This window comes from Trichoderma ghanense (genome assembly GCF_004382785.1).
Source record: "Trichoderma ghanense strain CCMA-1212 chromosome Unknown scaffold_23, whole genome shotgun sequence".
Lineage (NCBI taxonomy): Eukaryota > Fungi > Ascomycota > Sordariomycetes > Hypocreales > Hypocreaceae > Trichoderma > Trichoderma ghanense.
The window spans coordinates 242324-266051 of record NW_027395686.1 but is presented as its reverse complement, the minus strand read 5'-3'; the positions used below and the strand labels follow the sequence as shown (position 1 = coordinate 266051).

Here is a 23728-nt window from a genome sequence, read left to right as displayed (position 1 = left end):
ATACCGCCGGCGCCATTTCATGCATCGTATTCGGCCGCGCTGAGCCAATGGTTGACGGCAACGTGCTGCGAGTGTTGAGCAGGCAGCTGGGCATACACGGCAATATCAAGACGGGCAAAGCCGTCATCGATGCCATCTGGGCAGCGGCGGATGCCATGGTGAAAGCGACTTCCGAGCTGGACAGTGTCAATGGCGAGACGAGCTGCGAACCCAACGACAGACCGGGCCGATGGGGCCAGGCGCTGATGGAGCTGGGTAGCACCATCTGCACCCCGAATCCCAACTGCCCTCAGTGTCCGATTACGTCGACGTGTCGCGTTTATAAGGAGGGCGAGCTCAAGGCCAGCAAGTCAAAGGAGAAGCCAAAGACGATGGTGGACATTGAAGATGCAGCATGCATTCTATGTGAACCGTTTGATGACGGTGAAGGCGGCAGCGATGACGACTCCGCCCAAGGCGAGAACCGCACCACCGGCACCAACAAGACAGAAGCAAGGCAGAGCAAGCAGACCACACTGGCAGCGTTTGCATTTACCAGGAAACCCGCCATAGACGCTTCAGCCTCCTCCTCCCCTTCAGCGACGTCTGGGGCCCCTTCCAAAGCAACCATTGATACCATCACCGGCCACGCCCGCCGATTCCCCGTCAAGGCCATCAAAAAGGCCGTCCGCGAGGAAGAAACGCTCGTCTGCGCGATCCGCCGAAGTGACGGCCACTACCTCATCCACCGCCGGCCACTCAAGGGCCTTCTGGCTGGACTCTGGGAATTTCCGAGTAAACTGCTCGGGCCATCAACGAAACCGGATAAGGCGAGGCGAGAGCAGCTAGCTAGGGGCTATGTGGCAAGTCTGATGGATGGTGGCGAAAAGGGGAGGAAGAAGACGACGAGGATTACTTGCGAGGGAGAGCTTGGCAGTGTTCCTTGGCTGTTTTCGCACATCAAGCTCACGATGCATGTGTTCCTATTCGACGTGGGCGACGATGCGGAGGTGGCCGAGGATGAAGAGCAGCCAAGGCGGTGGGTGGCCGGTGGTGATGTTGATGCAGAGTCGATGGGAACGGGGATGCGCAAATGCTGGGAGATGGTCAAGAATGCAGTGGAAGAGTGGTAATTGCTTTCAGTGGGATTCGTAGGATAGGGAACCGGGCACTCGGGACATGCAATTGAGATGGGATTAGGCGTCTGGTGTGAGGGTTCTGAAGGATTGGAAATTGAATGCGCCTGGGAAACCGCATTCAATATACCCGACGACACAAATACAGAGGATAAATTGGCCAAGCTAGGTAGAGCATGTGTGATTGGCATCGCTTTCAATCTTTTCGTAGGTATATGCACCAGTGACTGGTGATGATACAGGAGACGCAATATTGTGCTGGGCGGGAAAGAGGGCGGTGGTCACGAAGCAAAGTTGCACGATTTGGGTCGCACGACGAAAAGGACCACCAAGCCATGAGGCTAATTCTGATGGGCGTTGTGCTTAGAGATGGAGAGAGTTTAACAAAGTAATAGGCAATTGACTGCAAAAGGAACATTTCGTTTTCCACAGAGTCAACCCCCCCCTTTTACGTTCAGCCTCTAGGGTAGGCATTGCACATGTAATCGATTAGCTGGAGAAAGGGGCTGCGGTGGAGGCTTGTGGTGATAAGCCAGATTTCTTCCCCGCCCTTTTCCGCTCTCCCAACCTTTGGAATACGCCATCTGGCCGGTCTGCAAGGTAAGTGGAACATGGAGGCAGAAGCAAAGTTCGAGACAAGCGGCGGGATGAGCCGCAGTCGACAGGAACGCAACCCGCCTTGGATCAATTGCTAATCACCGACTGCTGTCTTTTTGCGGCTGCAGGTCTTCGCCGTTTCGCACGTGCTCCTCGAATTCGAGAACCGACGCCCCCGAGACCCCTATTCTTGAAATCGGGATCGTGCCGAATTCCTGCTGTGCCACTCAGTCGCCCACCTCTCCTCTCTCTCGCTCCCTTCCGCACACCACCCGATACACGCACTCGCACAGCAGCAGCCATGTCTGGTCTCGACGCCCCCGATATCGTGGCCGCGTACGACGACGTGCGCAACGACAAAAAGGACACCAACTGGATGCTCCTGTCGTACGCGGCGCCGGTGGGCAACAAGCTGACGCTGACGCAGACAGGCACCGGCGGGCTCGAGGAGCTGGTGCAGGCGCTGGACGACGGGCAGGTTCAGTACGGCTACGTGCGCATCGAGTACGCAAACGACAAGGAGAGCACACGCGTCAAGTTCGTGCTGGCGGTGTGGATCGGCAAGAACACAAAGGTGATGCGCAAGGCGCGCGTCAGCGTCGAGAGCGGCGACGTCAAGAAGGCGCTGCAGCACCACCACCTGGCGATTACGGCGGAGGAGCGGTCGGAGCTGAGGGAGGATGACCTTGTGAAGCTGTTGCGGAAGTCTGGCGGCGCCGATTACAACGGTGGGCGCGGTTGATTGCGAGGGGGGTGAGAGAGCGCGATACGCCATAGAAAGGGGGAAAGGGGGGAAGGGGGGATGATAGATGGATATGGATTGCGAGCACGAGGGCCAAAAGATGGATATCGATATAGACTACATATACGTGACTAGTACTTAGGTTGATGGCATGACGATGACATGAACACAAGCCGGAGCACGTGTATATAAGGAGTGAGAGATGGGCAACTCTGCATTTTGTAGTCTTAAGGGGTGATGAAGAGGGGTTAGAGGAAAAGCAGGAAAACAGGTGATATAAGTACAAGAGATAGGAAGGGAACAGATGGAGACATAACATAAGGCAATTGCGGCCGAGGCGTACAAGCGAGCAAGCTGCAGGTGTCGTTGAAGTGGACAGAACAGATGGGTTGAGAAGAGTCGGAGATTATCATCTCACGTCCAGACTCTGATGGACCACGCTTGTCACTAACAGACAGAGCAATAACGGGAGGGGCTAAAATGGATTGGGCATTTGGTCATCTCGTATCGCTACTTGCAACACATTGTTGAGAAGCAGACATGCGGTGAACAGATATGATATAGAGGAGGTATATGTGTATGTGTATAGGTGCTTCGTACTCGTGTCGAGGGTCATCGTGGAATCTGTGTGAACATCCATGTCTGCTTTCTTGGTTCTCGCAAGTTCATCGGGCAACAAAGCGACTGTTGAATCTCCTCCAATAATGTGCTCGACATGGCGTTATTCCAGCATCTTCGTACTGAGGTAGTCATAGAATTGGCTGACTGTAACAACTGCCAGATAACAAAACGGCATCTCCATCGCGTCCGGCGTGGAACTTTTCTCGCCAGATTTTGTTGAATCCAGCCCATCACCGAGCGTCCATACCGCTCTCGGCCTAGCGCGGAAGTGCGTGCAATATTTCCTCAACGGCCCACCGAGCGACGGCCGTTGCGGCTTAGCGCCAACGCTCTGGCCTGAGGCCTCGACTTTCTGTGTCAAGAGATTTGCATGTGCTTGCGGGTCTCTTGCCTGCCGGTGACATTTTCCTTCTACTCATGATCCTCTTCTGCTCGTCTGCTCGTCTTCTTCTCCACGGATAGATGCATATATACGAGCTATTTGTACGTCAAAGCAGACAATCACATGTGACTGGCTCTCTAGTGTATAATTGCAGGACTGCAAGCGTTGTCCAGCCCAACGGCCAATCCTGGACACATCAAGACTGGCTCGATCTGGGCATCTGCATCAGTCCGCCACTCGTCAGCAGTCTAATCGCATGTACGGAGTAGATCCTGCATGGCGCCCTGCATTGCACCAGCCTGAGATTCCCATTCTAGAAGAATATGAGGCGGAAAGAAGACCGTCCCTCCTCTTCGACCAAGCCCGGGCTTGGCTTTCCGAGTTGTCGCTCTTCTGACGTAGGTGTCAACCTCGAAAGGCTTCCGTCAACGGTCACAACCCGCCTCTGAACCCAGCACTGTCCGGACCGCTTATAACCAGGACCGCCAACAGCCACTAATAAGCGTTCGCTGGAGCGCCCCGATTCGCCTCCCCCTGATAAATCCAGCCTAGGCCGGCTGCTAGCCTGGGGAACGGCGGCGCCATGATATCAACTGATCCATTGCATTAAACCCCAGCCAGAAAGCCGCCATCATTCTGTTTCCACCTGTTTCGGGAAATTCAGGTCGAAGATGCGTATCCACAAGGGCGGATTCTGGGGGAAGAAGAGACAATGCCTTGTGGTTTCAAGGAAACCGTGAGAGTGAGACTACTGTAGGGCTTCACTCCAGCTTTTCTCCAGGCTGTCGCGAGTAATGAGGCCGTGAGGATCATCCAATAATCAGCCAAAAAAGTTCCATGCCGACAATCAGAATCCAGGGACTGTCGCTCTCTGTCCATCTTTAGCGCAACGATCAATGGAAACTGGCCAAGGCCCCGCCGCCCAATCACGTCCTCTCAGTCGCAAGTTTTTTTCTCACTTTCTGGGCCGTCTTTTCTTTCCTCTTTCTCTCCTCGGTAAGGCTTTGGACTTTTCCGCTTTCTTCCTCCCTCCCTCTCTTCCTCCATCTCAAGGCGCAGCCTCTTCTAGAGACGATTCTCATCATATGTCATCTCCATAGACGCATTATACAACCAGCGTAGCGGTCTATTGCTATCTCCAGCAGCTCCAGCTCCATCTCGGGCACGCGACAATCTTCGGATGCGGCCTAGATCGCATTGATTGGCACGAACCATCAGCTCGTTTACAACGTACTATGACAGCATCCTGGTTGCACTGCTTACTTGCATGAGCCCCGGCGCTATTGTGGAAGCCTTCTCAACAATCCATCATCGCATTTTGCCTTGAGCCACACTCAAAGCCTCATCTCGTCTTCTGTTCCTTCTCTTTCCTTCTCTTTACTCTTTCTCCCTTCTCTCTTCTCTCTCTTATTCTTCTGCCTCTTCCTCCCCCTCCATGATCCCCTCATCATCGCGCTTTTCCTCCTAAGCGTCCTCGTCCTTTCCTCTTCGCCCGCCATGTCTTCCTCCTCGGCCAACAAGCCGAAGGGAGGCCCGACCCTCGTCGACTCCAAGCTCGAGAGCCACCAGCGCCTTGATAATGTCCAGGATTCGGCCGACCACCTCCTCGAGACGCTGGGGTACACCCCCGAACTGTCGCGCAACCGATCCACGGCACAGGTCGCATTCATGTCCTTCGTCCTCGCCTCGATCCCGTACGGCCTCGCCACGACGCTATATTACCCCCTGGTTGGAGGCGGTCCGGTGGACATCATCTGGGGCTGGGTTTTGGTCTCATTGATCATTGTCTGCGTCGCGGCGTCTTTGGGTGAAATTACCAGTGTCTATCCCACGGCCGGAGGTAACCAATCCTGTTTTGCGCCCAATCGCATATTGTTGAATGCGCGCGTGCTAATGTTTGATGTTCGCAGGCGTCTACTACCAAGCCTTTATGTTGGCATCCCCCAAGTGGCGGCGCATTGCATCTTGGATCACGGGCTGGCTGTTTGTTGTCGGCAACATCACCATCACCCTGGCCGTCAACTTTGGCAGCACGTTGTTCTTCGTCTCCTGCATCAACGTATTTGAAAAGGAGCCCGGCGTCGGCATCTTTGCGGGCGAAACCTGGCAGGTGTTCCTCATCTTCTTGGCTCTGACGCTGTTTTGCAATGCTGTATCTGCGCTCGGCAACAAGTGGCTTCCTTGGTTGGATGTGAGTATTGCTTTCCCCCTCGGTATCTCGGCTCCTGATATAGGACCGTGGAGACCTGAATAGGAATGGTATAGGCTTCTATACCGCAGGTTTCCTTTCCTTATCATTATGCGGAAGCCAACAGTTTGCTAATTGTTGAAAGACTGCCGCTGTTTTCTGGACCTTTGCCGGTGTCATTGCCATCCTCATCAGCGTCCTCGTCATTGCCAAAAATGACCGGCACGAGGCCAAGTGGGTGTTTGGCCATTTCGAATCCTTTTCGGGCTGGCCCAGTGGCTGGTCTTTCTGTGTCGGTCTCCTGCACGCCGCTTATGCCACTTCTTCAACTGGAATGATCATCTCGTGAGTTGATGCTGCCTTGCAACCAAGGGCTTCTCGAACCTGCGACTGACGGAAATTAGCATGTGCGAGGAAGTCAAGGATCCCGCCACGCAGGTCCCCAAGGCCATGGTCGTCACCATTTTCTTCAACACCATTGCCGGCCTCCTCTTCCTCATTCCCCTCGTCTTCGTTCTTCCCGATCTCGGAATGCTTGCCGCACTCGCCTCCGGCCAGCCCGTGCCCCCCATCATCAAAGCCGCCGTGGGATCTTCTGGCGGCGCCATTGGTCTTCTCATTCCCCTCATGGTCCTCGCTGTCATCTGCGGCATTGGCTGTACGACTGCCGCGTCTCGCTGCACGTGGGCCTTTGCTCGTGACGGCGCCATTCCCGGGTCCAAGTGGTGGATTAAGGTCAACAAGACCCTCGACGTGCCGCTCAACGCCATGATGCTCAGCATGGCCGTGCAAATCATCCTCGGAGTCATTTACTTCGGCTCTACTGCCGCCTTCAATGCCTTCTCCGGCGTTGGTGTCATTTGCTTGACGGCTGCGTATGCAACGCCGGTTGCCATCAGTCTGCTCAGCGGAAGGAAGCAGGTTCGCAAGGGCAAATTCTACCTCGGCCAGCTGGGTGCTTTCTGCAACGTCATCACTATTGGTACGTGCATCTGGTCTTCTTCCTCTGCGTCGTGGGTTATGAAACTTATACTGATCCTTTCAACAGCCTGGTCCCTGCTTGCTCTGCCGCTCTTCTGCATGCCGACCATCATTCCCGTCAGCGCCCAGACGGTCAACTATGCTCCTGTTGTTTTTGTTGCCGCGACGGCCATATCCGGCATCTGGTACTGGGCTTGGGGCAACAAGAACTATGCCGGCCCTCCCGTTCACGACGACTGAGTGAGTTTTTCACCGGTTTCGATCTGTGTTTTCCGTGGAGAAGAGACAAAATAGAGCATCTGGATACCCAAAGAGTTGGCGTTTCGCGAGGCAGTCAGATACATGTGACAATGATGGGAAGCAGAACTGTACATAGTCGTCTGAATAAAGTGATATTCTAGAATCCTGTTCCCCGGTGTCATATCGTTGACTTTTCTAGGATTGGTTCAGCGAAAGGTCCATGTTACCGTTCAGGCTGGAGACTGCCCTTATCAGGACTTCACAGATAGATTTGCGAGAACTGCACAAAGGTAAGCATCGGTCCTCTTTCCCTTCTCAAACCAACCATACGCTGAGATCTAGAGCTAGGTTGGTGGAACTTGTCCCCGTACGAGGCAGGCAAAGGAGCAAGAGGTCCGTTTGCACGACAGCAGATACGGTTTCGACTCTGACAAGTGGAAAAGGAGATGGGCAACCATTGTCCTATCCGTCACACGACGGGATAGTTCCGGTTATACGTACGCCAATCTGTGTTGATGTATGCACTCAGCCGTATAGCCATTGTACATGCTATTCAGACTTCCACGCCATGTCATGTCATTCCCTGTCACGCCACGATGCAGCTTTGCATGGGTTGATGCAGTGGCGGTTATCAGCCGGAATATATACCTTAGCGAACAGGTCAGAAAATGTGAGTTTTGAGCTATCAGCTCCGGTCTGCAGAGACTTCCCCGACTTTACCGCACGCCGTTGCAACTTTACTTCCATACATCTCGACAAAGCCACACGTCTGCTGACTTGAGGCTCAATCAGACGGACGAATTTGAATTTCGGGGAACGGACGGGCAAGCGAGATCAGCGCATCATGCAGAGCGATGAGTTGGCAGGAGAAGGGACTGAAGATTAAAGGTCGTCGATCTTCGAAGGTCATCGATCCTCGAAGATGCAAAGTGCTCGAGCAGCTGGAGAGTCGATACGTCACCGTTTCTTCCACATTCGCCGAGACCACGCCTCTCCATGACAAACAAAGCTCGTCACTTGACCTTTGCTTCACATGAGGACAGCATCAGCTTCTCAAAACGGGTTGCTAGCGGCCTACGATACGAAACTACGCGCCCGTGCAGCAACTATGCCACTCCCAAATCGTTCTCCCGCAGCTGTCATGTCGGTGAGAGGACGATGCTTTCCGGGGAACCCTCCTCATGCAAACTCTGAGCACTGACTCGAAGACAACCCCAGAATACGGACGGTAATAGTATTTGCTAGCCAGCAGATGCAGACATCCATGCTCTCGTACTGCTACTTTGTCCAATGCAATGAATCTAAACCGAAAGAGAAGATATATATCCAAAGATAGCCACCGGCAATGCATACACCCCGGAAAGCATAAACCCTCGAGTACATGCACGTATCAGCCAGCCTAACCTCCGAAGGCTTCAGTCGAATGCATCGCCAAAACGTCACGCACATCACGCCCGCAGCTCGTAAACGCACTCGAGGAGACCGTATCAAAGGGCAAAGGGAGGAAGGGAGCAGCCGCCAGTGCCGCACCCCAGAATCAGGACATGCATTGATGTGTGATTCAAGGAGCATAATCCAAGCACCTGGAACTGACAAGAGATGCAGGGTGAAGATGCGAAACGAGTCTTATCAAAGCTACTACACCATACAGCTATTACTCGTACGTGCCCAACCTGGAGCCGCAAAGATGCAGACATGCTCGTGCTGAGATTACGGCCAAAATGGAGTGGCTTGTGGACGACCAGGTCGACTGGGCACAATAGCCGAATCCTTCATCGTCCCAAAAGGTGAAAAACTTGTAAGCCACTCCAGGGTAACAACAGACGCGAGCGTTCATGTTGCCTCCGAAACCACAAGAAGAGAGAGTAGCGGTCAAGACGGAAAGGAATGTACCAAGCACGCATGTGTGTATGTATGTCTGAGTTGGCCGACCAGGACAAAGCGGAAACCCACCGATTTTGCCTTGGAGTCCCCTGCTTCCCCCATCATGACTATAATCGGCTCCAGACGAGGCCTCCCTACACAGAAACCTACCTGACGGGAGCATATGGCTACAGAAGGGCATACAGTCGAAAGGGACGGTCAGTAATAGATTGCGCGACTCCAGCTACTCGTCAGATGCCTCAAAACGCTGCCCGTTATCGCGACCTGCCGCTCTCAGCTTAGAGTCTGGGCACATCCCAAATGACGTCGCCCGTCTGTCATTATTATAAGCGAAAAGATGAATAAAAAAAGAACTCTGTCAAGACACTTGTCGTCAGTAATGATTTTACCCGTTGGAATTGCTCGTGGAAGCAAAAGCGAATAAACCGAATGGAAGTGAAGCTATTCGAAACAGCCAAAAAGCACGACTGCCCGACTCCTGCCATTGTTTTGGCCGAGCCCCCCCTCTCGCGTTCCCCTCTCGCGTCCTTTCTGGTTTGGAAATCCGGGTAGACGCCCGTCTATTAGATGATGGGAGGGTTGCCAATATACGCTCGAATACATGATCATTCATCCACCACCGGCAGCCGGTGGGGTTGGATGTGGTGTTGGGGTACGGAGGTATGCAGCGTGAACATGCGCGCGCCGTTTCTGCTCACACATTGCCTTGGGGATGACTACTAGCTCCAAGCGACGGCAGTACGTCTAGGTAGGGGTAGAATACCTAGCCTCACGTTGCTGCATGATGATATGGAGTACTTGTAACGAGTAGTATTACTCCAACATTCGTCAAGTAGCTAGATGCGGCAACACAAACCATGTGCCTGTGAGCAGCATCGTCCAGGCCGCATCAGCGTGGCGTTGGCTCGCCAAAGCAAGTCTGGACCTGGCGAGACCATACGAGCAGAGCAATCAAACACACGAATGCAGCAGCCGGTTGTCTATTTGCTATTTTGCCTTTACGCCAACACTGCAAAGGAGCGGCAATAGCTTCATTTTCTGCAATTTAGAGTCTGCAACTCTGCATCTCCAAAGTGCGGGGAAGGCATGTTGGCAAAGATGACTACATGTACTGATTCGTACCGTACTTACTTCCTGGGGGAACGTAATATAACGGAAGCAGGGCAATGAGTTTTCCTACTGAGGGGTGTGTGTGTGCCGGAACTGAAGCATGACAACCCGTTGATAACACTTTGCTGGCTGGACGGGATGAAATGCTTACAGCCTGACCGACGTTAGCTCCGTTCCCTCCCAGCCCTCGTCCTTCCGCGCCGTCCGTTGTCGGGGCTCTCAGAAAGCGGCATGTACAAGTACCATTCGTCAATGGTAGATGCGTAGTACTAGGATAGATAACGGCACGAAGTAGCTAGCAGAAGAGATATAGTAGCAGCGACATTGGCAAGCGGCAGCATGCGCTTGGGATCCCATCAGCCCCCAACCGACGGCGCCAATTCGAAGTCGGTGTGACGGCCGGCTGCCCCTAGAGCGAGAAGCTCAAAGGGGGGGTTGTAGCGTACGTGTACGTGTGATATCTGCCCAAGTGGTGTGTCTGCTGGTGCGAAGTGGTTGGAGAAGGACGGAGAAGAGGAGAAGCTCTGTTTGAAGCTTGTCTTGCGCTGTCTCGCGGCTGCATGATACCAATTGGATCAAACTGATATCAAAGCCTAACCCACAGCAAAAAAGCGAGCTCTCCATCAACAACAAAGAGCTAATTGCCTTATTTGGTCACCTGCGCCCATTGATCAGCGTTGTCACGGCCGCCCAGGTACTCCTACATCCCCAGGATAGCCCCTCGAGTCCTTTGACACAAAACGGAGGAGCCACAAAAAAGAGCCCAAATCCTTGTCCATGCTCGAAGGACGCTGTGATCGTCACGAATCCACCCCGGTGACCGGGCAGGGTACGTATTTTCTCGATCCTCCATACTGATCCATGATCAGGGCTGGATCAGCCATGCACCTCATCACCGATCTAGAGGGGCAAAAAAAAAAGAAAAGAAAAGAAAAGAAAAGAAAAGAAAAACAGAAGCCTCGCCGTGTTTCGTAAGGACGTTTGGGCATCGATGAATTCCTTTGGATTCGTTGGTAACACGTCTTGTTACGAGGGAGGCGACTGGGGAACAAAGGAACACTGCAATTGGGGGGGAGAAGCAGGAGAATGCACAAGGGAGTAGGTGGCTTTCTTTTTTCTGGCCTCCGAGGCAAAGGACGGTGTCACAATGCATTGAGTAACAGACGGGCTGAGCGAGGAGCGAGACGACAGCCGGCTGCGGCGGAACGTTCGATTCTCGTCCTGGAGGTGTGTAACACGCCATACATACTTGCACGATTGGGAGGGAGGATTGCCTGTGTGCCCTCTCATGGACGGTTCGTTCAAACCTCGTGCTCATATGGAATCGAATGGCAAATATAGTACGAAGCCTCAATCTATTTCGAGCTGCACGAAGCGCAACATGAGAGAGGCGGCGCGCACATCCTCCCCGTTGTGGCGCGAGATGGTGGGCAAGACCCTTTGATTTTTCCTGTTTGTCAACGCCAAAACGATGTAGATTGACAGCCATCTCGTTCCCTTTCCGCCATGGCAAAGCCCAGAATTCCGGATTTTGGCAGTGATGCATTCGGATGGGTGGCCTGCCAATACAGCAGGTCCCTGATATTCGCTGCGCCGCTCATCACCTTTAAATCCCCGTGGCTCTTCGACGGTGGCATTCTTGACGCTCGTTGCGGGACGATCGCGGCTCCTAGACTGCTTTCTTTTTTTTTTTTCCCACGATGTTTTTCTCTTGTTTTCCATCTTGGCAGCCTTCGCGATATCCGATCTAGGGCGCTTGTACCTGTACCAGTGGCGAACTGATTTGCAAGATACGAACTGAATGCTACGCACTTTTTTCTCTCGGTCCCCATGCTTATTCGGGCAATTTTACTTGAAGCCCAACAATTCGACGCTTCTCTCAGCTCGCCCGTCCCGTCTCCTGGTCAAGAATCTCCGCAAAGCTCAACATGAGCCCGGACTCCCATCTCCTATACGGAGGAACATAGGTCCCAGGATGGAGCTCGGCAAGCATCAGCATGTCGTCATCAAGCATGCAAAAACCAAGGCAGAGAGCTCCATCGAGCGGAAAATATCAGCACCAAAGGCAGATGGAGTGCCCCGCCTCTAATGCTACGGGTCACGGTAACCCCTGTCCTCGCTCTTCCGTGCATCAGCAGCAGCAGCAAGCACGCAAGCCTCTGAACTTGAAACGCCAAAGAGGGCGGCCAACGGCTACACAAGGGGTATTACAAGGCCCAAAGGCCCGTTGAGACCGACGGACAAGAGAAGAAGAGGCGCCCATGTGGTTCGAAAAGGAAGCCTTTACCACTACGGACGCTATTATGGAGTCCTCCTGCTGGGATTCGAATCTCGGTGGACAGCTGGTGCAGATTGGTGCTGCAGGGCGCGAAACTTGGACGCATTCTGCTCCGCATCAAGACGGACAGAGGTTTGCGTCCCCGTCTTGCCCGTCTTGCCCGTCTCGCCATGACCTTGTGACCAGTTATGTTACAAGTAGGAGCTGTACGAATACAGCACGAATCACCTCCTATCCTCCCACCTCAGGTATCGTCTCTCGAAGGCAACTGGTGAACTAGCATGGCATGAACCCGCGGCGAACGGTGCAGACTCAAGTGGTCAAGTGCCACCAGTCCTTACTTTACGCTGCCAGCACATCAACAAACGCCCCATGGCTGAACATCATGAGGGTCCCCTCCTTTCCCCCCGGGGAAGCTTGCCGCAAAATCACAGATGGAAGCGAGGAAGACTGAAGATGGCAACCCTCATTTTACCCCGCGCCGCTCTCTGGGGGTCTTATGCAAGTGCAATCAAAGGTAAAACCCCTGAAGCGTTGATATCTGATAGATGCTACATACGAGCTGCACTGCATAGAGCAGGATGGATGAGACGCGGGCTGTGGTGAAGCATGTGATTTCCTGTTATCAGTCCCATCTCTCTTTTTGGAGGTTGGGTAATTTACAGTAAACGAGCTCTGGGGCGCCACATTGCGGAGCAGCAAGATGCAGATGCAGGGCGACCAAGACTAGAACAATTGCTCCATATCACTAGTAGTTGTGACTATATTCCCACGAGGGAGGAGGCAGAGACAGAGATAGGTAAGGAGTACGAGTACCTCAGCAGTAGACAAGGTGGTACGGAGTAGAGGTACGAAGGTAATAATGGGGTAGCAAGTTGGAAACCCCTGGCGCCAATGGAACCGATACTTGGAGCAGTAAAGCCAAGAGAGAAGAGCCCCTCCGTACTTTGTACGCCATGTTACGGGGTTGAGATAAAACGGGTGGGGAAGTGAGGGAAGGATGAAGACGCCATCGACCGTTGCTGTTGGCTGGCCGGCTGGTGGCTAGGCTGGTACTGTAGCTAGGGTGGCAGCGAGATGGAAGAGATGCACGACAAAGGCGCAAGCCGTGGTCGCATTTTGTGGCTTGACCGGGGGAACTCCGTCGTCGTCGTCGTTGCAGCTTGTCGAACCACAAGACCCATCCCTGGGCTGATATTGCCGACTTGGTGAATAGACATTGGGACATCAAGCCACTCGATTGACATAGATTGAGGCCTCATGAGATTGGATGATCCGGAGCTCGGCCGGCCTTTTTGGCAAGACATATCGGGCTTGCGTGCTGATCATCAACAAAGCTCGCCAACGCTTGTGTGTATATAGTACCACAACGACAATCCACGACCCGAGGACTTGTAAATGGGTTCTTGCATTAGCAACCCTCTACTAGAAGCTGCCTCCAGCTGGTGGATCAAGCTCCAGGCGAGGAGGTTTATCTCCACGAATTGAGAATCTCCGCCTCTCACAACTCATCCTCTCTGGCCATCCGGGTCCCATTTGGAGCTTTCGTTCCCTGGGGGGTGCGCAAAAGAGAGGAGGAAACAAAAGCTCCCACAACAAGAGCATCTCGCCCAATCGTTGGACCTGGACATCTCTGTTGGATGGGCTGCGACTTCATTTGATTGGGGAGATCCTTTGGATGGTACCGTATCCACCAGCAACGAACCCAAGTCAGGCCGTCCGTCCATAGCCCCCTCGTCAACACGGCATGAGAAGGGCGAGAGATGTGAGCGAGCGAACGAGTGGGTTTGGATTGCTTGCTTGACATGCCTGCCTGCGCGCTGCAGCCTCTCTCAGCCTTTCCCACTCACATTTGACCCAAGCCCTCCCACTCACACCCTCCGAACGAACTACCACTACTGCTACCACACGACTCGGTGTGGACATGGTAATACCAAACCGCTGCTAGCTTCTTGCGTCGTTGCCTTGAACTCTGCGGCTTGTAGAACCCAGAAAGTAAGTGCCACACCACCCAGAAAGTTGCTCCGTGCGCCGCGCGACCCAATCTCCTTACATTGGTTCGCGGCATGCGGCAATGGAGATAAGTCTGGAAGGACGGTGTGATGCGTGCTGCGTGATGCGGAAAGGGACCTCGCCATCGCGCCGGGAGGCGTTTCTCCCCTTGTCGAATTGTTTCCTTCAATACTCTCGCCACAGGGGTCCAGTCCAGTCCATTGCCTGCGTGTCGGAGGCAAAAAGAAGACGACGAGGAAGACCTTGGTGATGATGAGGGTGTTGAAGAGGTTCTTGCTTCTTCTTGATACTTCTTTTCCCTCCGCCCTCCTCCATCACGCAGAGAGGGAAGGGAGAGGTGGGCTTGGCTTGCTAATGTGCGTTCTATGTTGCTGTGCCATCCATCTCAAGCAGCCAGAACACGTCTTCCCTCCTGCTTTGCTACTACTTTGCACATACTCCGTACATGATACACATACTCACACTTACACATGTATACATGCCTGCTCAAACTCGAGGGTCAGCTGCCTCCATATCCCCCGCAGTTCTCAAGGGTTAGAGTGCTAGCAGCGTATGCCCAAAGATAGTCATGTCGAGATGAATGATTCCCGTGCCTACCGCCTGCATGCATGGACAACGGCAACTATTGATGCTCTGCTGATGCTCGCCATACCCGCGCGCATGTGCTTGCTCCCGGTTACAGGTATGAGTACATCGTACATGCTCATACATGTCACTCCAAGCAAGCCACTCCGTCCAACCTACATGGCATAGCATGGCATAGCATAGCATGGCATGGCATGAGCGTGGCCTGGCGAAGCGGATGCCGACCAAGCTCGGATCCTTGCGTCCATCGTCAGCCCTCGCCAAGGCGAGTTCTCGTCGGACTCCCACAAGTTGTGATACATACATGCAAACGCCTGCTCGCTGTTATGGGGTCGGCACACACACGGGTGGCTCTGCTGCGCTGCGCATGGCTGGAAGCGCCGACGCGCAACATTCGAAAGCCGCCAGTCCGGCTGTGCGTCTCTTGGGTCGAGGAGACATGCATCCATGCCCATACATGCTCATACATGACATGATACACGAGACAGACGTGCTTATGAGCCCATGTAAGTGCTCGCATCTGCAGCGGTGTCGACCTCGGTGGTGTACTTGTGTGTACAGCCAGCTTTCGCAGGCGCAAACCGCATCCCGTGCCCCAATCCCTTGGATCCTTCTCAAAATGGCCCCAGTCTGGTGGTGCTCACTTGTACACACCCGGTACCACCAACTCAACTCCTCCTACAAGCCCGGCGGCAGAGGCATCGTGAGGTGGGGCAGCCGGACACGGGAGTTTGTGGGTACGGATCGCTCCGACTTGCATGCTCACGGCCTTTGGGCTTTGGGCCTCTGTCGGATGTCTTCAGCGTCGGCTAGAGGCATACTCGTACATGGCCTGGACGGCCGTCGGGATGCAAGTGATTTGTGCCTCTTGGGCATTGATGCCAGATGCTCCATCTCGCACATAGGTGAGATGGAATGTCTCGGTGGTACCAAGTACTTGCACAGCATGAGTGTTTTTCGGAGCGACAGCCGGGGGCTTGCTGGTGATAGATAAGCTCTCCGAGGGTCGGAGATTTTGTGCGGCGGCCTTGTCTTGTTATCGGAAGTGGATGTGCCGTGCGCGGAGATGAACGAGCAGCTGATTCAGTCGGAATCCGAAAGTGCCATGAACCGGCTCTCGCGAGTAAGCAGAATCAAACAGGAGTCACTCCGAAAGAGAGACATCAGGAAATAGGCCAAGATTGAGAGGCTTCATCTTTCCCTTGGCATGCCCATTCAGCTCTTCGAATCTTCAGCCCAGGCAGCCTCTCCTATTGGGGGAAGAGCTGGTTTGTGCGTTAGTCCCAACGTATTCCATCTCTGGAATCGGCGAGAGAGCTACACCCCCCCCTTGCTTAGCGTCCATGGCAGCCTCACAAGGGGCAAGGACTTCGATCGAACGATGGCCGTGAAACTCGCTAAGCCAGTGACCCCCAGCTCTGTTGCTGAGACGGGAGGGGGGATGTTTGTTTCTCGAGACGACCAAATTGCAAATTCCAGCTGCCATGATATCCAACTCTGGGCTTCGCCGGCTACCTTGCGCGGCACGTATAAGTAGCTGCCGGGGGGCCTTGATTTGCAGCGGCGATGCGACGTGAGGCATCACAAACGCGGGAAATTGCGAAAAGAGGAAAAAAAGGGAGAGGAAGATGGAGGAGAAAGGAAAGAAACAGCCTTTGGGTCCGGTTTCAGGTGGCGTGCATCGACGCACCCGAGTCTTCTTGCTACGTCCAGAGAACCATGTACGGAGTATGCCGTGATAGTAGGGAGCAAGTACTTCGTAATGAGCCCTCTTCCGCTCATCACCTCAGGAGGGAACCTTGGGAAATTTTTCACTATTCCCATCTCTCTCTGCGGGCTGGATATCGGTGAGCCCATGGCCCGAGCTGGAGGGATGTGGCTGCAAGGTTTACGGTGCGGCCAGCGCTAAACACCAAGCCGATGATAGCGTCGCCGCGGAGCTTCGCCACCGGCTCGGTAGCCCATTCTATCCGGCGGCGTTGAGGTTGATGCCATTCGGGACTCGATTTGGAAGTAGTTTCGCGGCGGCGTCGTCGTCGCTCGTCGTCGCTCGTCGTTGCTCGTCGTCGCTCGTCGTTGCTCGTCGTCGCTGTGCCTGGCCCGGGGCTTCCTGATCTTCGTTGTCCTTCCCTTTCTTCCACGATCTAACCGTTCACAGCTCCGGCCTGAGGGTGCCTCAGCCGGTTGACTCAGATGGCTTGCGAATCGCACAACAAGCATCACGACATTTTCCCCTGGCGAGTCTTCCAGACGACACCTTCGCGGGCAGGTGGCAGCATCGTGCTTGTGCCCTGCTTGCTTACCATGTGAAAGCCGCTCCCTCTCGTGGGTCGTGTTAGGGAGATACGAGGGCGAGGGTTGGTGTCACCAACTTCTGCAGCGTCCCTACGTATCAGAGACTGTCGTGCTCCCCTCCCACCTTCGCACCCATGCAAGCATAAAGTGGTCCGCTTCTAATTTTTCCTCGCTTACTGTTGGCTGGTGGAGATGCGGCTGCAAAGCGTGAAACTAGTCACCGTCTTGCCCGCTGCTTCTGCTGCACGGACAGAGCTTGCATGTTGGTAGGTATATGTACTTCGTGCGATTGAGTGCGTACAAGACAAGGTCAGGTATGCAATACGGAAGATGTACGGAGTTTGAGGACCATCCGATCGTACTACCTACAACACCCGGTAGTGTGACCTACCAACCTATTGCTCGTACGTTACCTACCTAGATGGCAGAGGAGGGAGCGGTAGCGGCGACAGCAGCACTGATGCCGCAGTGCCCTCGAGAGGATGACTTGCAGTGCCAGTGACCCGCGCTGCTGTGCCTTTTCAGATGGGAACCATTGTTGAAACTGACTCGCTGGCGAGCAAGAAGTGCAACGCGCTGCAACGCTACGCCGTGACAGTGGTACATCTGGCTGACGAACGAGGAGGGAGGCATGGAGGAGACGCTGCTGCTTGTTGGGGATAGTATCGCCATGCTATGCCCTGCCATCCTTGCGCTTGCAACGCCATGCAGATGCCGTGAGGGCTACAAGGCCAATCTCTGGACGTGCGAGCAGGGCCCTTGGCGCCTAAGAGCAAACGAGTGGCCACAAGTGAGTTCCGGTTCCGCAAACTTTGACGACGAGGCCGTAGCGGGCGGCAGAGGTTGAGCGCTCTGTGTGCTTGGGCCGCTGGCCCTCGAGATTGGCTAAGACAAGCTCCCGTCATCTATCTTGTACACCATCAGCAACTGCCCATGTCCGGAGTACGAGGATAGTGGGTATGAATTCGAGTAAGCGTTGTAGCGGGCTGCAAAGTACTTGCATGCTGGTCCTATGTAAGTCAGCTCTCGGGCTCGAACGCTGCCGTGTGAGTGCGGATAAGTCAGGCAAGGCAGGTGCTTGAAATGTATGTAGGTGCGCTGTTTTAAGCATGCGGAGATGTGCGTTTGCCCGTGGTCAGGCGCTTCCATAGAGTGGACATGGAGTGAGTGATATCTGTCGCTAGCATCATGTAGGGAGCACAGGCGTCATGTAGGAGCATGTGCGAGGCAGGTAGACGAGGCTCGAGATGCGAGATGATGTGCTGGGCAGCAGCAAGCGACTCGGACGCCCGGCTCGGCGCTAGGCCAGCATCTTTTCATTACCTTACTGTCTGGATGCAGTTCTGCCCGTTTGATGACGAGATCCAGCCGCCTGCGAATGGCGTGCATGCCAAGCAACAACCACGGGTCCTTTTTGCATGCTCGTACGAGAGGCGAGAGAAGACCTCCCTTGAATATTGCAAGTACTGTACCTACTACAAGGAACAGAACCTAGTGCAGGATGTTAGCCGAGCAAGCAATTACTCGTAGGTAATCGCTTTCGAGACGACGTGCTTCAAGCCTCGAGCTCCGAGCTCTGTACAGGTACTTGTGCTGCTGCCTGCTTGCATTCCGTTGCTGGTACCGGTACAACGACACGCAGGAGCGGGTAGCAGTGGCACGGCGCGGGAGCGTGCAACTGGAGAATGATGGAGATGCTGGGGATTGCTGGGGATAATGGAGATGGGCGACATCCAGCAGCAAGGATCTGTGGGAAGAAGGTTTTGACTGTCGTTGAGATTTCTTGTATCAAAGCCAAGGGCAAGGCTGGCGTCTGCTAGCGCTGGGGACAACGGACAAGCCACCCCTGGTATCAGTGGCCCGTGCGTGTGGCTTGCCCGCGCTCCACCTGCGAGAACAGGGCGCTCGACAATTGGCCCGTGCGGGACCCGTCCTTATCTCTTGGCGCTGACAAAGCCCGGTGTGGCTGACGATGGAGAAGCTTGTGCCTTGGAAGCACCGCCTTGTGGGTACCAGGTACGTCCCGCCTTGGAGGAGGGAAACTGGCAAAAATCAAGGGTAGAGGAAAAATTGGAGACTTGGAGGGCGTTCAAGATGCACGCCCTCTTCAGCTGTGACTCGATCGTGATGGCCTCTCGCGCCCGTCTCGTTCATTGGCCGTGGTGTTTCTGTTATTCACGCTGTCTATATTTGCCTCGTCCGATAAAAGGGCGCTCCAATGCCGCGCTCTCGACGGAACTCCTCCGGCCAACGGTCGCTGCCTGACTCGAGGCGAAGCCATCATCACACTGCCGTGCCGTGCCGCTGCTGCCCTTTGCTTCATGCGCAGACAGACAGAGACAGGCAGATGCAGATACTACGGGGAGAGGTGCCTACACTATCGGATAGCTCTGGACACAGCTCGCATGTGCGGCGAGCCCTCGACAGCAATTGGAGCCAATTGAGCCCGAACCAGCTCCATCCTTGGGCGCGCAGGCATTGCAGCGCAGCAGCAGCGGCGCAGAGCAGACATGCACTCGCTAAAAGGAGCTGCATTCTCTGCATCAGGAGGCATGACGAGCCCGAGTTTCGACAACCTGGGGAAGGCCTTTCGGTCCGTCGTGGGGAAGATGCGAGTTGGGCTCCGGGGGAGGGGAAGCTGGCCTTTCTGTGCATCGTTCTGGACAGCCGTCAGCTGTTCCTCGTGAGATGTGAGCCAGATGGATGGACTGACGGGCTGGCTCTCGAGGGGATCCCGGATCCGGGGCGGACACCCGAGCACACGGGCTCACCACTTCGGCGTCTCAGGAAGATGCTAGTTCGCTCGATCTACTCCGCAGCTACCAGCGTTTTGTTCCGGTGCCTCCCACTTTTTTTTTTGTGTGGGTGGGAGAGAACAGAGAGGGAGAGAGACGATCAGAAGGAGAACAAAACCACCCAAACAATACGCCATATACTACCCGAGACGAACCACAGGTCGCAAAAGAGACAAAGAGAGCCAAGGTGAAACAGGAAGGCCACGCTGCGGAATGCATTGCGGCGTTGCCTTGCCATGGCCTGATTGGAGGGCGCTGTCTGAGCGAGCCTCAGCAAACGTCATTATCTCGACATCAAACAGCTAACTCAGGCCTGAGCTACTGCCAATGAGCGGCCGAGATTCGTCGGCATGGACCTGCTCTGGCGAGGGTGCAGGGGTACGATATTTAACGGACCACAGCGTCGGGCGCCACACCAGGACCGGGCTTGATGCCGGGAGAGTCCACTCCATCTATCCTCGTCCGCATGCTCGCTGCTTGTTGCTGCTTGTCCCAGCCCGTGCCATGGCATCCCAGTCCATCCAGCCCTTGTCACTCAACCAAGGCTCTCACCCCTGGCGCCAAACGAGAAATTCTCCTATGGAAAGCCTACCGGTGTGTGCGTAGGTTCTTGGGAGCTGGATGGGCAGACTCGCAGCAAACTGTCGAAGAAGACGGCAGCAGTTGTCTGGTTGCATTTTCGATCTGGTTTCCCCCTCTTCTGCTTCCCCGTTCTGGTGCAGGGCCGCGCAGCACAGGGCAAGGAATCAATTGGGAGGAAAAAGAGGGTACTTGAACAGAGCTACAAGCTGCTGGGAGGAGGTAGCAATACTTGGACGGAGTGACAAGCGACGCACGGAGCCTGCAGTGCAAGGCTGCAAGCAAGAAAAATACCTTGAACGCATCTTGTCCCCCAGTCGCCCTCTTCAATGCTAATCGCCAGGCCTGTGAGCCAACAAGGGCTCGAAGTCTGCCACAAAATCTGCAATTTTACCTGTCGGGCAAGCTCCATTGATGTTTGATTGCCAGTCAAAAGCCGCACTGGCTTTTTCCCTCCTTGCAGTACGGAGGTACGAAGGACGAAAATGAGACACGCCTCTGCGTGGAAACCATCCGCAAGGGCATATCACACGGTAATCGTACATACTACCTGGTAGGTACACACATTATGCTGCTACGGCTACAAGCGAGTATCCGTAATAAGCTCGAGCTTGTTTGGCAGGTCATGAACAATCCGCGCAATGGGCGTGTTTGGTCTTCGGACCCTCATTTCACACGAAGTCCCAGCAGCATCCCCAACCATGTAAGCAGACAAGCTTGAGGTCTGGAGAGCAGTGTCTTGCACGAAACTAATTCTTGTCAGTGCTGGTGACATGCTCGCAAGAACGAGCACCGCTAATGTGAAACGGGCAGCCTCAGTTGTCGTCTCCATGGCCATATCCGGCTTGACCGGTTTTCCGCGTGGCCACGAGGGAGACCGAAGAATGGGAGAAGAAGCTAAGAAACTAGCTGGGCGTACTCGTACCTACCTACTAAGGTATGGAGAACTGACCTGAGGACTTCGCATGACTGACCACTACTACTTAATTGCTGTACTATATGACTACTACCGGTCTTTGTCATACTCGGACTTGTTGCTGCTGCTGTGCAAACCAGAAGAAAAGACGGAAACATGTTTCGCGACTGACGCAATCCAAGATCAAGCGAGGACGATGGCAGATGAGATGAGATGCTGAGATTGCGGCCAGCAGATTGCGTGGTGCTGTGGACATCCATCACATCATGGGCGACCCTCGATCCATGTGACATCGACATCAGCCCACGGGACTTGCACAATCGGTACCCTGATGATAAAAGACGTGATTTTCAGAACAAGGCCACAATCACATCCTCATGACAACTACTAATAAAGGGTGCATTGTTATCAGGCGACGCCACAAGCGGCACTTCCACTTTGGGTTTGACGCCTCTTTTTTCGCCCTTTTCTTTCATCCCTTGCCTGAGTGTCTCGGCGGCCGCTTATCTGAGCGGAGGGCAGACGCAGAGACGAGAGACAACCAGAAACTGTGCTAAAAAAGGCAACGGCGTCTCTGACCAGCCATGCTGATGACAGACCAGCCTTTTCGGTTGTCAATCGCAGTTTTCGTGCTTATGGTAGAATAGACCTCATATGACACAACGGGATAAGATCGAGAACAAAGTGCTGCCCTCTCCGGTAACTCGCAAACGCCCGTAGACGCCGCCAGCTGGGTCTCCCCCCTCCCGGCGAGCTTAGACAAATGAGTAATTCGTCCTCCCGTCCTCTTCCCTTGTGCTCCATCTCTGCCGTCTTCTCTTTGGCGCTGGATGCTACAGGTATGTAACACTGCATTTGTTATCATTCGCCTCTTGCCGCCGTGTGGTTTATCGATGTGAGCTCTGTCAATCTATCTTGGGGGGCGGCTTTCACCCGCCCCTTCTGGTGTAAAGCCTGTGGCCCCGACAGAGGGCTTTCCCAACACATACATACCGGTTGCTCCGTGTCCGTAGGGACGGAGTTCCTCTATTGATGATTACATGTACTCCATGTCTGCTCGAATTGGCCATGGCATTCCCATACTGCTTGGCCCCCTAACCTTGTCTTGGGCAGGATGGCGATGGCACGGGGTGCGCAGCTTGTGTGCATTAGCACAGCCAGGTTGAAATGCTGCTAGTAACACTTCCTCGTGCTTGTACCGGTACAGAGACGCGCCCGCTGCCATGTACATACATTGCATTGGCCTTGTATGGAGTACGTATATGGCTCGTACATGTGCATTGAGAGGAGACGACACATGAGCGAGGATATCAGACACGGCAGGGCAAGCCAAAAGGCGCAGTGTAGAGCGCGTATGTCGAGTTTTGGGTGGCTAGCAGCTGCTGCAGAACGGCGCTTTGCACGCAAGCTCCCGGCCGACTCCGCAAACATGGGCGGGCATCCAGAGACGCGCGACCTCGACGCCGCAGCAGCTTGACTCTACTGGTATGAATCTAGTGCGAGTATTACTTCAGTCGTCGTTGCATCAGGCTGCATTGCTTCTGCTGAGCTCTTCTTCGTTGGCCGCCGGACGACCTCACCCGCAACTTCACAAGCCCGAATCCCAACTCCCCTCTCTCCGGCACCCGGCTGCGGGAGGGGAAAAGGATGCAACGCTGCACCGTACTGTAAGACTTTGGCACACGCCTTGCCTGTCTGTGTACAGACGAGGATAACAGAGCTCGTCTGTTTTGTCAATGCGTGTGGTGCGTACGTGTATGCATTCTGGGCTCTTTTCATCCGTTTCGTTTTCTTCTTTTTCGCCTCCTCCAGTGGCTCAGTCGCTTCGTTGTTCATTATCTGTCGTTCATTTGCCGCCCTGTTACAAGATATTATTTGGTGCATGTTGATATCGGATTCGCTCGAGAGTGAGGGGCGGCATGGGGAAAAAAAGGGGGGGTGTCTTCATATCATACATGTCCTGCAATAATGGGAACCACAGCACAACAAGTGCGAGTTGCTCCATCGCCAGTCGAGATGGGACAGATGGAGCTAGCACAGGAGCCCCGTCCCTTTGGAGATCCAAAGGAACCTCCTACTTCGAACTCATCTGTTCAATGTACCTACGAGATTGCTCGAGATGTGCTAGACTCGAGACAGACGACGCATGGCTTCCTGACCTTGACCTTGGGCCGCTGGATGCTACCGTACATCCATCTACAGGCACACACAAAACTTTTTTTTTTTCCTGCACCAACACTAGGCACCGCGATGGGGCTGCTGAGTGTTTGTTGGTGGTCGTCTTGCTTGCCAGGGTTCAGGTAGGCGGTTGAGCTGTTGCTTCGGCTCGCCCATTTGTCGTCCTTGCCCACTCCCCTCCCCTGTTGGCCGCCTATCTCGAGGCCCCTCTCTCAGGGATGAAGGTTGC

At 54.3% G+C, this 23728-nt stretch overlaps 10 protein-coding genes across 10 annotated transcripts; 7 read left to right on the top strand and 3 right to left on the bottom strand.

Annotated features, from left to right (window-relative positions):
• Window positions 1-47: 47 nt before the first annotated feature.
• Window positions 48-1112, top strand: CCMA1212_010270 (Adenine DNA glycosylase; the record flags this gene model as incomplete). The annotated part of the gene is made up of 1 exon (XM_073707322.1): window positions 48-1112. The coding sequence occupies one exon, from the start codon at window positions 48-50 to the stop codon at window positions 1110-1112; it is 1065 nt and encodes a 354-aa protein (XP_073554221.1).
• Window positions 1113-2013: 901 nt separating this feature from the next.
• On the top strand, window positions 2014-2454 carry CCMA1212_010269 (Coactosin; the record flags this gene model as incomplete). The annotated part of the gene is made up of 1 exon (XM_073707321.1): window positions 2014-2454. The coding sequence occupies one exon, from the start codon at window positions 2014-2016 to the stop codon at window positions 2452-2454; it is 441 nt and encodes a 146-aa protein (XP_073554261.1).
• Window positions 2455-4251: 1797 nt separating this feature from the next.
• CCMA1212_010268 (uncharacterized protein) lies at window positions 4252-6866 on the top strand (the record flags this gene model as incomplete). The annotated part of the gene is made up of 6 exons (XM_073707320.1): window positions 4252-4259; window positions 4927-5297; window positions 5368-5648; window positions 5791-5990; window positions 6050-6627; window positions 6694-6866. The coding sequence occupies 6 exons, from the start codon at window positions 4252-4254 to the stop codon at window positions 6864-6866; spliced, it is 1611 nt and encodes a 536-aa protein (XP_073554262.1).
• Window positions 6867-10283: 3417 nt separating this feature from the next.
• On the bottom strand, window positions 10284-10484 carry CCMA1212_010267 (uncharacterized protein; the record flags this gene model as incomplete). The annotated part of the gene is made up of 1 exon (XM_073707319.1): window positions 10284-10484. One exon carries the CDS (start codon window positions 10482-10484, stop codon window positions 10284-10286), a length of 201 nt encoding a protein of 66 aa, XP_073554265.1.
• A 1373-nt stretch (window positions 10485-11857) lies between these two features.
• On the top strand, window positions 11858-12091 carry CCMA1212_010266 (uncharacterized protein; the record flags this gene model as incomplete). The annotated part of the gene is made up of 1 exon (XM_073707318.1): window positions 11858-12091. The coding sequence occupies one exon, from the start codon at window positions 11858-11860 to the stop codon at window positions 12089-12091; it is 234 nt and encodes a 77-aa protein (XP_073554266.1).
• Window positions 12092-14920: 2829 nt separating this feature from the next.
• Window positions 14921-15443, top strand: CCMA1212_010265 (uncharacterized protein; the record flags this gene model as incomplete). The annotated part of the gene is made up of 2 exons (XM_073707317.1): window positions 14921-15242; window positions 15298-15443. The coding sequence occupies 2 exons, from the start codon at window positions 14921-14923 to the stop codon at window positions 15441-15443; spliced, it is 468 nt and encodes a 155-aa protein (XP_073554263.1).
• Window positions 15444-16702: 1259 nt separating this feature from the next.
• On the bottom strand, window positions 16703-16964 carry CCMA1212_010264 (uncharacterized protein; the record flags this gene model as incomplete). Its single annotated transcript, XM_073707316.1, has 2 exons — window positions 16703-16880; window positions 16960-16964. The coding sequence occupies 2 exons, from the start codon at window positions 16962-16964 to the stop codon at window positions 16703-16705; spliced, it is 183 nt and encodes a 60-aa protein (XP_073554264.1).
• Window positions 16965-17662: 698 nt separating this feature from the next.
• Window positions 17663-17878, top strand: CCMA1212_010263 (uncharacterized protein; the record flags this gene model as incomplete). The annotated part of the gene is made up of 1 exon (XM_073707315.1): window positions 17663-17878. The coding sequence occupies one exon, from the start codon at window positions 17663-17665 to the stop codon at window positions 17876-17878; it is 216 nt and encodes a 71-aa protein (XP_073554268.1).
• A 1500-nt stretch (window positions 17879-19378) lies between these two features.
• On the top strand, window positions 19379-20017 carry CCMA1212_010262 (uncharacterized protein; the record flags this gene model as incomplete). The annotated part of the gene is made up of 1 exon (XM_073707314.1): window positions 19379-20017. The coding sequence occupies one exon, from the start codon at window positions 19379-19381 to the stop codon at window positions 20015-20017; it is 639 nt and encodes a 212-aa protein (XP_073554269.1).
• Window positions 19409-20110, bottom strand: CCMA1212_010261 (uncharacterized protein; the record flags this gene model as incomplete). Its single annotated transcript, XM_073707313.1, has 2 exons — window positions 19409-19690; window positions 19982-20110. 2 exons carry the CDS (start codon window positions 20108-20110, stop codon window positions 19409-19411), a joined length of 411 nt encoding a protein of 136 aa, XP_073554267.1.
• Between the last annotated feature and the right edge of the window lie 3618 nt (window positions 20111-23728).